Source organism: Pristiophorus japonicus, chromosome 16 (genome assembly GCF_044704955.1).
Source record: "Pristiophorus japonicus isolate sPriJap1 chromosome 16, sPriJap1.hap1, whole genome shotgun sequence".
NCBI classification, from domain to species: domain Eukaryota; kingdom Metazoa; phylum Chordata; class Chondrichthyes; family Pristiophoridae; genus Pristiophorus; species Pristiophorus japonicus.
Genome location: NC_091992.1, coordinates 107574511 through 107588853, shown reverse-complemented (window position 1 = coordinate 107588853; position 14343 = coordinate 107574511). Strand labels below are relative to the sequence as shown.

General features: G+C 42.9%; 1 protein-coding gene across 5 annotated transcripts in view; it reads right to left on the bottom strand.

The window, feature by feature from the left end:
* The window catches only part of rbfox3a (RNA binding fox-1 homolog 3a), a 173127-nt gene that overhangs the window by 137622 nt on the left and 21162 nt on the right, over positions 1–14343 (bottom strand). For 4 of the 5 annotated variants that reach the window (XM_070858201.1, XM_070858202.1, XM_070858203.1 and 1 more), the window contains one exon: positions 6694–6834. In XM_070858201.1, coding sequence (XP_070714302.1) covers positions 6694–6834 — 141 coding nt within the window. The remainder of the gene's footprint in view (positions 1–6693; positions 6835–14343) is intronic. The other variant, XM_070858204.1, reaches the window with a different exon arrangement.

Here is a 14343-nt window from a genome sequence, read left to right as displayed (position 1 = left end):
TGTAAAACATTTTACTATTTTGTTTTATGTTCCTTGATAATTTAATTTCATAGTCCCTCTTTGCCTTCGTAATTGTTTTTTTGACTTCTCTCCTAATCTTTTTGTGTTCTCCTTTTTCATGCACTCCCCTGCTGTCCACATACTTAATGTATGCCTCTTTCCTTACCCTCAATTGTTCCCCCATGGCTTTATTCATCCATGGAGTCTCATTAGTATTTAGTTTGTTCTTTCCTTTGAGTGGAATATATTGTTCCTGCACTCTGGTGAACACTGTTTTAAATGTTTCCCATTGCTTTTCTATATCTTTTTTTTGCCAATATTGTTGCCCATTTTATTTTCCCAAGTTTTATTCTCAGCCACTCAAAATCAGCTTTTCTCCAATTTGTTACCCTGGTTTTCATCATACTTATGTCCTTCTCAATTATCATCTTAATGCGCATTATATTATGATCACTATTGCCAAGATATTCCCCTACTTTTACTTCTCTTATCTGCTCTGGTTGATTCCCTATTACTAGATCCAATAGTGAATCCTCCCTTGCTGGGCTTTTTACATATTGGATTAGAAAGGAGTCCTGTACACATTGTATGAATTCTATTCCCTTATCCCCTTTTCTTACCTCTTCTGTCCAATTAATATCAGGGTAGTTGAAATCCTCCATGATTATTATTCTATATTTATTACTAATTTCCCTAATTTGTCTGCATTTTCCTTCCTCCACCTCCCTTCCACTATTAGGTGGTCTGTAGACTACACCTATTAGTGTGATTGATCCTTTATTATCTTTTATCTTTATCCATGTGGATTCTATTTTTGTCTTGCTGATAGCTGCGTCAATTTTTTCTACTGCCATTATTTTATCCCTAATAAGTACAGCTACTCCACCTCCCCTTTTCCCCTCGCTATCTTTTCTAAATATGTTATATCCTGCAATGTTTAATTCCCAGTCCTGATTTTTCTATAGCCATGTCTCAGTAATCCCTACTATGTCTGGTTCCTCGCAACGCATGATTGCATGCAGTTCCCCTGTTTTATTACGGAAACATCCAGCACTGCCTCACATGCAGAATCTTGTGAGCAGGCAGTTGCCTCTCATGTCAGTCGCAGTCTGTGGCACCAGGTGCTGTAGCCCAAACCACTGGATCTTTCACATGGCTCGCTCTCGCTGGTGCAGGTAGGTTAGAGGACGGATACAGACAGGTGGTTTTATTAATTCACTGGCTGACTGGCCATCCACCACTTCTGAGCCCTCAGCTAATAAACACATGGGAGTGGGGCACCCAGAAAGGGATGGGAAGATGTTTGCAACTCAAAAGCAGTGAAGAGATGAGAAAAGTTGGTTAAACATGGCGAGCACGAGGACCCAACCATCCCAGTTTAGAAATGACTGCTGGTAATATTTGCAGACAAATCCTTAATGCGTTTGTATGACATTCCTATGTACGCTATTGTAACTCAAATGACAACCCGTTTACTTTGTCATGATTTTACTGAACAGAATAGAAAATGTTAATACAATAAAACAGAAAAAAACAACTACCAGTTTGGTTATTGAAAATCTGCCCATGATAAGTAATAATGGCAAATTGTGGCGCTCAATGGGACTAAGAGAAGAACTGGGCAATAAAAACCCTCACACATATGTCGCCCAGGCTGCATTGCCTGTTCTGCTGCTGATACCTGCTGTGCACCATTAGCCTTATGGTTTGCCATAGTTTACTGCTGCTCCTCATTGATGTACATGACATACATATTTAAGTCTCTGCCCACATTGGAATACTAGTCCTCATGAAACATACCATTGCGATTTTTCAGTTCTTTTTTGGAGTATATTGTAAGCCCCACTTCCCGAGCTGTGCAAGCATCAGCTCCATGAAGATTCTGTTTGACCCGTACTTCTGCATCATGACTGGCTAGTGGAGGCTCGGCAGTGGTGTCATTAGCCATGGTTGCATAACGTAGCCCGCAGGTCCCAGCAGCCAGCTTTTCCTCCTTCCTTTGCCTTCAAAGATCTATGTCAGGTTTGCCTCAGAATGAACACGTCATGTGCAATGTTCCTTAACATGCATTATTTTCTGGCGTGGCTCGCATACAATTGTGAATATTGAAGCAGAACTTATGGTAGATGCAGACTAAATACATACAGCAAATGGTGTCCTGTACCTTGGGAAAGTTATCAGATGGTCGCATGATGAAGTAGAGCACCAGTCACTTGCTTCATGCTGCAGTGGATAGCATAGTGATCGGCTTAAGTGATGTAAGAGTTGAGGGCATCTCCACTGCAGTGTGGATGGTTGACTGTGTCTGAATAGACAGTGCACTCAAGGAGCAGATGGAAGACTCTAGCCACTGAACATAAGCCTTATCATGTACTGGTCCTCCATCATGTCCAGGCAGATGCCTTAGATCCACCCCCAGGACAGGGAGTTCTGTGACTAGTTCGCCTCTGCACTGTTGCATCATCTTCTCCTCCAGTTCCTGCTGGAACGTGAATAGGCCACCATTTGGTATGGCTTAAATATCCATGGCAATATTCACTTCTGAGAATGCTTTGCTGATGCATTCAAATATTGCCCACCTCTTGTACAACTAATGCCCATTCTGAATCGGTGTCCTGGACTCAGGTGTCATCATATTGCTGCTGCACAATTCTTCAGGATTTTCTCAGGACACACCATAACAAGGTTTCAGACTCCTTGACAAGCACATTATTTTTTGTTTTTCTTTTCATTAATTTACTGACACTCATTCCAGGCTGCGAGCAAGACTCGGAGTAACAGCAATAATGGACAAAAAGTCTGTTACCACATTCTACCCATCTTGTTTATTATCATCCACTTTTTTATTCAAATTAATACCCAGAGGAAAAGATACCTCATAATCTCCAGATTCAATATAACGTGTAGTTATTAGATTCTGCTGGGAAAGGACAAACACTAAGTCTGGCTTTAAATTTATAAATAATTTAGTGCAGCTGACAGCCATCTGACCTCTGGGAGAGGTAAACTACTATGAGCAGTTAATGTGAAGAATCAAAAATGCTGTGTCCTCAGCTGAAGTGCTACTTACCTGTAGCATAAGGCAAGTCTTAAACTACAATAATGCTGTACACTGAACGCACTCATTCAGAACATTACAATTCTTCCCACTGACCAGTCAAACATTGCATAGTTGAAATGATTGGTGCACCGGAGGCATGAATGATGCACAAGGGTGAACAAGAGAGTGAGAGCAGCCTCCCCCCCCCCCCCCTGAAAATCCAGGTTCAACCCACATTAAGTATTGGGCATGAGCTCCTGCCCACAGACAGGGCTGCCTCTGGGAGCTCATACAGGGAGGCGGGTGCTGTCCTGTGCTGCTCCAGATAATTGAAAGCTGCAGCAGCCATTTGAGGTGAATAGCATAGATGCATTTAAGGCAAAGTGAGGTAAGTACAGGAGGGAGAAAGGAATAGAAGGACATGCTGAGAGGGTTAGATGAAGAGGGGTGGAAGGAGGCTTGTGTGGAGCATAATCGCCGACATAGACCAATTGGGCCAAATGGCTTGTTTCTGTGCTGTGGACTCTACGGGCAGGATTTTTGGCTTTCGGTGAAAACGGTAATTTTTTGCCAAAATTACCGTTTTCGCTGCGCTACCATTTTTAGGCTGAACTTTTGGCCTTAATGGTCAAGTCGTCATTGCACGAGGCTTCGCGGCGCAAACCGCGAGTTTCGGCAACTTTAGTCCGGGGCTGGTAGCACTGCGAGAGGCGTCTTGAGAAGGGGGGCAAACAAAAAAAAATTGCAAAAAAAACATTCACAAAACATTCACAAAACCCTTACCTACTAAATCGCTGAAAAAGAACTTAAAAATAAAAACTTTAACTGACCTTTTTTGCAGGTCTTCATACTTAACGCTGCTGGCAGGGCTGCAACGACAGGTTTGACCTTTTGGTATTCTGGGCGCAGAGTACGGGATCGGGAGAGTCCCGAAAGTACGACGGTAACGCAATCCACTGTGTTTCACATCGGTGCACATCTCCCCGGCGATACGTGGATGTGCTGCAGCAAAAAGGTGCCCGAGGATCCCGCCGATCGGGTTTTCGCCACGGAGTGTCAAATCGCGGCGAAAACCAGATCGCAAAGTTGCCGAAAATCCAGCTCAAAAATGCTACATAATTTAAAGGGAAGTGGTTTTTGGAAGGAAAATAAAATTCTACGGCACAAAACGGAGTATTTGGGAAGTGACGGGGAGTGCGGCAGCTGGTGAACCCCACAGTTCATAGATGATGCATTGAGAGTGTAGCTACATGGGGTGGATGCGATGAGACATGTCCTATTTGACATTCTGGGATGTCCACACCAAAGGACAGGAGGACCGAGTTCTTGGGAGAGGTCCCCATTTTTTGTTTTCATTTGTATTTTACTTGACCTTTATCCAGAATTTTTTTTCTGAGTGAACAGAAAAGAGGGGTAGCACAGAAAAGAATGGGCATGGATGGTAGATGCGGTTTTACAGGGGACAATGTTGTAGATGCTGTTTTGGGCTACCTGTGGACAGGAGGTTAATTAAAAGGTAAGGCTTAATCATTTAGTTGAATGTGTCTTGTGTCTGCGCCTGGAAGAGGTTTCCGGATTGCAAAGTATTACTGTGACGTTGCCCTTTTGACCATTGCCTAAGCCCTGATCTAGACTTTGTTCTTGGTTGGGCTTCTCCTCTTTCATGCTTCGGCATTTTAGTATTGCAAAGTTGTACAGCATGCAGTCAATGATGATCTTAGAGACAGCAGCGGGAGTGCCCTGTAAACGGGCCTTTGACTGGTTTAGGTACCTGAAGTGCTGCTTCAGGATATCAATGGTATTCTCATGGGGATCTGAGTAGCTGGATAGGCACACTTTATCTGCACTCTGCTTGTGTCAGTGGTACAAACATGTCATTAACCATGACTGAAGTAGGTAACCTCAGTCTCCGAAGAGCCACCTTTGCAATTTACCTTTGCCTTCAAATAAGCAGACAGTCTTAGAATGAAAACATTTTGACTGCTGCCTGGGCATTGACTAACTCGATCCGGAGTTCCTGATAATAACCAGCTGAACACTGGTGAAGTGAAACTGCTTTCAGTTCCTGTGGAGCTTAGAGGGAAATATGTAGTCATCAATAATCTCCATGGACTTTGGAGAATCTAGTAATGTGGCAAAGAATGCTCTTGAAGACAGCATCTGTATCCGACAAATCGGTTTACATTGCTGATATCTGTGGGATATCTAAAGAGCTGAAGGAACAAATGCAACAGTGACCTTGACTTTCATTTGCAGTGCCATCCATGTGCAGAATTGTTGGGAGAGGTTCATGCGGAAGGTAACCTGCCGATTCTTTACAGCAAAGGCACTTCTTATCTGATATTGCCAGGCAGCCAATCATAGGCCTGCTGATATAATTGCTTAAGCAATGGCATGTACAGTCAGTCCACCTCTAGTGCAGTTGCATCTCCCCAGCATCTCTTCTTTGGTCTCTTTCTTCTCTTCCATAATGTAGGAGAGGGAGGCACTGATTGCAAAACCCATAACTTCAATGTCAGCAACTTACTGATGCAATCCAGCGTTAAAAAGAAACTTCCCGAAAGGAGTTTCGAATGCTGGCTGGTATATGCCTATTCACAGGGTGGAATTAGCATTGGGCAGAATCTTCACCAGAGTCTCAGAACATGGATGGCTACAGACCAACAGTCTCATACACTCTGCGTGAGACCAAAGTATACCAGAGCCACTGACAAGCAGAAAATAGCACAGTGCACGGTAAAAGTCGAGAACCAATTCTTCAATTCCCACTTTTCCCATTTCATGCTGGTGGGGTTGTTCCCACCCACTGGAAAATCTGCCCTTGTCTTCTTTTTAAATGTCTTGTCTTCTTTATAAAGGCATGGTCATGTGATTCTGGGACCTAATTTTGGTTCTCTGGAAGAATCATTTGATTGGGGATTTAGAGCATTTCATTCAAAGGAACTGTATGCCCTGTTCATTTATTTGAAAACATGGTACTCGTGGATTGTCATCCTTTTTGAGATGACTGCTTTTTAAAAATATATCATGTCATTTCAATATTATATGTAAATGATTACAAAATCAAATCCCTAACCCAGCCATTTCTAGAAAGAATGCATCTGTTCTCTGCTTCAGTCAACTATTACCACTATCAAGCAAACGACCTTCTGTAACTGAGCCGTGCACTGCTTGGGAGATCGAGTCTGTCTACAATGAGCAGGGACTCACAGCTATACCCGCCTTAACCTCATGTAGTTGAAAGTGACAGCCCTGGTAGACAGCAGGTGTGCTATTCCACATCAAATTTAAAAAAAAATAGTTTCAAACACATTTTTAGTCAGCAGATTGCTGGTGGAATTTTCAAATTAAAGAATATAGCTTCTTGAAATCACTTGATTGGAAGCGTTGGAGTTAAATGCAAAATCCTTAATTAAAGTCCTTTTTGAAGTGTGCTGACTCTGCCACAATAAATTGCTACCATCTCTTGCTCCAGTAAAATCACAATCAATCCACCAATTTGTAAACCATTCAATCAATAAAGATTGTGCTGTCTAGTTCCAATGCACTTGATTATAGAATACTGAACTAGCGTGAATATACATGTGAGAGCTTAGAATCTTTATGGCAACGAGGGTTGTTGCTTCATCTATGATTAAAAGCTCTGCACCTACCCCAAACATTTGTCGCAGGTCAGGGTCTCTGAATCGGAAGGGAATGTTGGAGACATGTAACCTTTTGGGCTGCTGTTTCTCTGTGGTCTCTGATGACTGTAGCTGCTGTGACGAATCTGTCTGTGCGGCTTCATCTGTCTGCTGGGAGAACGGCAAAAGGAAACGATAAGACAATAGGCAAGTAACACACCAAGCGTGCCAGCCATGACACAAAAGAGAGGTTAGGTCAGGTTAAGCATCCTCATTCCTAGAATAGCCATTTTGAATCCAAATTACCTGTCAAATTGAATGAGCCATATTTGCATGCTTTCCCCATGAATCACAGCACCCTTCCTTTTTCTGCCTTCTTTTAGAATTCAATCTACTTACTGTTGGAACACGGACTGTTTTGTACTGCCATGTGACTTATTTTGTGATTATGGCAAACTAATCAGTTTGGGGTGCTAAAGAATTCTCAGTATATTCTGAAGAGGTGCTGGTGATTTTTTTACCAGCATCAAACTCAAAGATCTAATACGGTAACATTTTCATTCAGTTATGGGTCCATTGGCCACGATTAAAAACATTTATGCACAAAAAAAAGAGCATCATGGGCTCAGCTCTGCTATATGACCTAATTTTCATCTTTTATGCAATTCCATATTTTAGAACAATGCGGCATGTCAGAAGGTTTCAGAATGCAGTGCATTTCATTAGGTGGCAGAGAAAGTTATTTGCATGATTATTGTAACGTATGCAATAGCTGTGTCCTCTAGAACAATTTGATAATACCAACATGAAGAGAGTTTTATTCGTGGACCATATATGGCCACAACCAGCAGCACCATGTGATCAGGATTCATACTGCTGCTTTTGCTCACTTCCACAATCAAATTTCAGTTAAATGTCGAGGGGAAAAAAATCTAATTAACCAGCAAAGAAAGACCGTAACACAGGACACTTTAATAAAGTTAAACGTGTGCCACGATTATGTTCAAAAAACCTTGGAAATAATGCATACTGAGGAAATAATTACTTTGAAGTGGCACATTGAAACCGAGTATCAAAAATCCTACACATAGCCCCCATATAATGGTAGAACTGAGTTCAATTCACTTATGAAGTGGGAAAGTTAAACTGAGACAAGGCTGAAGTCTCATATTCCCCTACATCCTCTGCACTGTCCATACACGAGGAATACCCAAGCTCTAATTAACAGTATACCGACCATGTACTTTTCTGTGATTATGCTTGAATGAATATTACGTCTTCAAATGTATGCTTAATTTATAGTTATTTTGATTTTGATCAGTGACTCATGTGTCTCAAAACATGAACCGATCTTCCCCTTCAGCTGCCGATTGACCTGCTGTGCATTTCCAATATGTAGACTTCCAGCTTTCGCTCTTTTTATTTTTTTCCTAATTCAGTAAGATTGAACACACACAAGCACTAAGTTTGATTACGGATAGGCGAGCTCAAGTGGGAAATATCTCATGAAGCTATAACATATGATGGGATGCTGACGACCTGCTCCCTCCGCTGTGTCAGCAGCAATGGAGAGTTTGTGTGTGAGCTGAAGCAGTTTGTTTTAAGCTTGCAAAGGATCAGAAGAACAAGGTGGTGGCTCAAGCCAGAAAATAAATTGTGACCAGCTGGAAACAAACAGATTACGCAGGTAATGTACAGATCACCAATACAGCCCTCTGATATTATTGAAACATAGTGGAGGGTTTCTGTGATACACAAGAATCCCTAGACTTGCACAGTGAGTTTAATGAAAATAAAATTCTTGCTATTGCACTTGGTCTGCACGCTCTGAAGTTCTGTTTAAACTGCACACTTGCTAATTGATAAAGATTTTTTTGGAATGATTTTATTAAAATGTTGTTACATTGCATCTAGTTTATGTGTGCGCGCTTCAATCGCAGAATGACAGGATAAGAATGTTGTGATACTGCAATATGTAAAAACCCAATATGATAATCATACAAAATTTGTTCTTCCTTGTTGTGCGAGTAATAACTCACGACAATCATAGTAATTGTGATAATTCAATAGGAAAAAACATAACTTTTCCTGGAAAATAAGATTAATGGAATTGAACAATATTGTTATTGTCAATATAGAGCAGTACTCTTTAAAAGGCTTTCTTGCAGCGAACAAATCCTTGTATGTCATTGCTGCGTCAGACAGCTGTGAAATTTATAACAATTATACACCACAAACAACTCTATGTAGAGCTCTCTGGCAGAGGAAGAGCTCCCAGCAGCTCCTGCCTCTCCTGGATTGTTTAAGCTTAACTTATTTTCTTTGCTTTTGAAAGGTTCTATGTTGTCAGTTTTGATATTTTGTGGACAATCACTTGAGCGTAGCTTGCAAATAAAATATTCTTATTGCACAGGTCCTGACTGTCGTAACTAGCCTTTGGAGATGTTTCACTCCCTCACTCTACATGTCAAGGAATGTGAGTCACAAGCTGTCTAAGGGTTTGGATGGTTTTATTTTCCACAATTTACAAGAGTTGACTGAGGCACTTTTCCCAGAGTCTCACAGGATCATCCAACTCCACAGAACTATGATGAAAATTGCTTTAAGCTTTTATTTTTGTGGAAGATACTTAATATTGTAGTAATATTGATACTCCTAACACCCGAGCAGCTTTACCATTGTCGTTCAGCCTTTGTTTCTGCATTACATTGTATGAGCGAGAGACTGGAAATGGTTGGCCCTGCAAAACTTGAATTTCCTCACAGCCTGTGCTGGGTTTTTGTTGGGCTTGCACCTCCATTGACATCTCGGAGGAGCGGTATGGGCATGCAAATGATTTCCGGCCAGGCAGCCAGCTTCCAGCGCACCACCGGGACACTCGGTGCCGGTTTTGCCGGGGCGCTGAGCAACACTGCCCTGGAGCATTGAACCGGCGTGCAATGCCCTCGGCTGCAACACCGCGGTGACATTTATTTTGAGCGGCACCCATTGCGCGCCATAGTGAGAGCGGCTGGGAAAATGGGCGGTCCGAGTTGTTCCGGCAGCGGTGAGGGAAGGATTGACTACACGAGGTAAATGTGATTGTTGTTTTTTTGAGTGATTTTTGCAATTTATCTTTATGTGGGGTGAGTAAGTTATTGGGAATTTTTTGTGTGTTTTATTTGGTGAGTTTTTTTCCCCAGGAAAGCCTGGCTTAGGGCGCTCCAAGGCCAGCTCCTTAGCAATGGATTTTCACTTGCTCAGCCGACGTAGTACCCTAAGAGAGGTGTGGAATGCCTCCCTTAGTGCTCTGCTCCACACTCAGGGCCCAGCTGATGAATTTTGTGGCTGCAGACCATTTCCCGGCACAAACTTTACCGCCCCACCGCCATTATTGCCCGAATGAGCCTCCCACCGAAAATCCAGCCCCTTATGTCTAAGGATTAAATAGGATTGAGTTATTCCTTAAAATTTGTATTAATTTAGAATTAATGTGTGCCGATCAATATGGAGCCCCAATGCTTTAAAACTGAGATAACTTACGATCAATTCAATTTGTAATGAGGAGGCCAATTTTAAGTGAAAAGTGATCTTAGTATGCATGAAAGATGATGAAAAATGTAAATAAATAATACAGACTCTTTTGGGTCTCTTGGGGCCATTGCTGGAGGATACATATGTAAACTTGAATTTGAAGGTGAAGTATCTAAGCATTTAAAATAGGTAATTACTTGCATTGACTTTGATTTGCAACTGTAAATGTCAATAGTCAGCATTTTAATCTTGTGGCATTTGTAACTGCATTCTGTAGTTAATAGGAGAATGTGGTAACTCGATGTGGAGAACCATTTCAGCAAGCATTGAATGAAAATCAACTAACCATCTAACCTGGCACAGCAGGAAAACATACAGCAGATGCTGCAATTGCGCATCAAGCTCCGACATTTCACTACTTACTAAACTTCTACAGTGCAGGCTGATCTAATTTTACCATTTCTAATCACTATTGTGGCAGTGTCGTTAATCTCTGCCTATTTAGCTCTTTTTACTCTTTATTGGAAACTACTTCAACCCGTTTCAAATAAAAAGGACTGCAATAGTGAAGGGAGCATCATTACCGTAAGCAGACTGGATAGGAAGGTACTCGAGGAATCTGCAGTGCAAGTAACAGCAGGAAAAATATATACACCAGAAAAATAGGGATCAAAGGGCAACGTGGACAAAAATTAATAGCAAAATTGACTTTAAAAAGTGCGTTATGAGATGGGAAAGTGGGGAATAAATAAAGATGGGACAAAATAGTGAAACATAAATCAAAGTCTGGCTATTAGGAGCTAAGTGAATGTGTTGAGGTGAAAGTTTGTAGGGGTCGATGGTATCGTTTCAGTGCAGTAGTGCTGAGGCTACTGCCCTTTGGGTCTTATGAGCTGACATAATGACATAATGCACCGTGAGCTGATTTATGTGAAATTACAGTGCTCTGGGGGCACAGTGCACGACCGGTTGCGAATACATCGGGGTCAAGGGTGGGCTAACCCGCAACAACTGTTAAAAAGGTCACAGGACAAGCACATTGGTGTGGCCATGCTGCAATATCTAAATATCAGCTTGGCTTAGTGGTAACACTCTCACCTCTGAGTCAGGCGTTTGTGCGTTTAGGCCCCACTCCAGGCTTGAGCACATAATCACTGCTGGCACTTCAGTGCAGTTCTGAGGGTGTGCTGAATTGTCGGAGCCATATAGGCACCTCAAGTCACTGGAGAAATACCACCAACGATGTCTCCGCAAGAACCTACAAATCCCCTGGGAGGACAGATGCACCAACATTAGTGTCCTCGACCAGGCTAACATCCCCAGCATCGAAGCACTGACCACACTTGATCAGCTCCACTGGGCAGGCCACATAGTTCGCATGCCAGACACGAGTCTCCCAAAGCAAGCGCTCTACTCGGAACTCATCCATGGCAAACAAGCCAAAGGTGGGCAGCGGAAACGTTACAAGGACACTCTCAAAGCCTCCCTGATAAAGTGCGACATCCCCACTGACACCTGGGAGTCCCTGGCCAAAGACCGCTCTAAGTGGAGGAAGTGCATCTGGGAGGGCACTGAGAACCTCAAGTCTAGTCGCCGAGAGCATGCAGAAACCAAGTGCAGGCAGCGGAAGGAGCGTGCGGCAAACCAGACTCCCCACCCACCCCTTCCCTCAACGACTATCTGCCCCACCTGTGACAGAGACTGTGGCTCTCGTATTGGACTGTACAGCCACACAAGAACTCATGCTAAGAATGGAAGCAAGTCTTCCTTGATTCCGAGGGACTGCCTATGATGATTGTCGGAGGTGCTAAATTTTGGGTGCAACATTAAACCGAGTCCCCATTTGCCTGTTCTGGTGCTCATGAAAGAGCCTTAGACACATTTTTTTTGAAGAGAATCAGTGAATTATCTCAGTGTCCTGGCAAACATTATTCCCTCATCCAGCACCATCAAAACAGATTAACAAGTCATTCATCTCTTGGCTGTTTGTAGGCCCTTGCTGTGCACAAATTGGCTGCTGCATTTGCCTAAAAAACAAGTGTCTACACTTCAAAAGTAATTCATTGGCTGTGAACCACTTTGGGACATCCTGTATAATATGTAACTACATGCCGAAAGAGGCTTAGGAGTTTTATTAGGCTTGGCAATCAAAATGTCTAAGCAATGGATAGTCAAAACAGAAACATATAAAACTGAGGATCAAACTCTACAGTGCTCTGGCCAGACTATATCTCGAGCATTGTGGCCAGTTCTGACCGTTGAGAAACACAGGAGACATTCAAGTGCTGGAGACAATGCAATGGAGAACCAGATGGCTGATCTCTAGTGTAACAGGCTTGAATTGTAATGAAAGACTGAAGGAAGAGATATCTGCTACCTCAGGTGGGCCCTGAAATTCCTTGGGTGATGGGGGTTCCACTGGGATCTCAGTTGCCCTCCAGCACTGATTGCGCTGAGATTTATTTAGGACATCTAGGTGCAAGTGTCACTTTGTGTCCATCTCTGGTGCCCACCTTCCCATGTCAGCCTGAAGCTCAGATGCCATGGGTTTGGAGGGGATTGGGGGAGGGGGGGGGGAGGCGAGGGGAGGTGATGAGCACCCAGGTCCCTCCCGATGCTCTCCTTGGCTTTTTTGGTCCCCCGAGTAAGAGAGACGATCTACAAAATTAATATATAGATCCTGGTCTTTGGTGTTTCAAGCTGCTTGCCTGACTTAGACCCCACCGGAGGGAGCCACTCTGCCCTTGTGGAAGACGATACACCTCCACTCCCTTGTGTGGTCCCAACTTCCACTGAAACAGTGGGTTCTACTGGGACCTGAAGAGTGGGCACTCCCAGTGCAGGATATCCCCACCCCTAGCTGTCATTTGCCTCATAAAAAGTGAACTGAGCTACCCTCCTTTCAATGCAACCAGAAAACTCCTGGAAATGGTAAGAAACTGGCACCATCCCTAAACAACTTTGTAATCATATTGAAGTGTATAAGATAGTTATGGCTATGGAAAAGGTAAAACCTGAATGTTACTTTAAATTAAACTGAGAGTAGGATAAGGAGACACAGGTTCAAATTAGTAATAGGTAAATTCAGGACCGTTATCAGGAAGATTTTCTTCACAAAAAAAGTAGTCAACATGTAAAATGGATTTCCAGATAAGAGAGGCAGAGGCAAAACTCCTGGAATGGCCTTCCTGATCCATAATTACCTTGGGCAGTTCCTATTTTTTCTTCTTGAAGATGTCCTGCTTATAGAAGGGGAGAAATGGGAAATGATTGGAGCAAGGTGGTGAAGCAAAATGTCTCCTTTCCAGATGTAGCTTTGGAGATTGAGTTTAGAACGATGGCCCTTTTTTGCAGCTGGGAGACGAACAGGGCCACTGCGTGCCAATCCTTCCAGTAGGTGAGCAAAAATTTGATAGTCTCTGAAAAGTTGCCATGGTAAAAGTGCTCACATTTTGCTTTTTTTTCTCCAATCATGTTTTACGATGCATCACTGTAAGCTTGGTAGATCATCACAGGGAGAGAGTACACTCCGTTAACTGTTGATCTACTTTCCAAATGTGCAAGCATGCCCATGTTTTTGCAGACATTTTCCAATCATGTTTTACGATGCATCACTGTAAGCTTGGTAGATCATCACAGGGGGGGAATACACTCTGTCAACTGTTGATCTACTTTCCAAATGTGCAGGCATGCTCATGGTTTAGCAGACACTTTGTATTGCTGTCATGCCAATGAATTTGCCCTGTGACCCCTTAAATGTGGCAAGCAAAAAGCACCAAGCATACTGCATGTTAACAGACTCACATAACGTGAATGTTGGGCCAGTTATCTGGGTGCTGTACATTTCTCATATTCCACTGGCCAGAGAGGGTTTGCCTCATTGAAGCCATCTGACTCCTGACCAGGAGAGGGCTCTGGAGGTAATGGGAGTGCTGGGGGATGAAGTTTGAGGCTTCCCTCAAACTCATCTCTACCCTTTGTTCTTATTCCTTTAACTCTTTACTCCTCACCCATTCACTCCTATACACGCAGGTACACATAACACCACCGCAGAGTAGTCACTTTGCCATATAAGCTCCGTTACATTCTAAAATATATTCTTCCTCTGCTCTTCCAGGAGCCCAAGACAAAGAGGTGGCAAAGCCCAATGCTCTTCTACAACCAAGC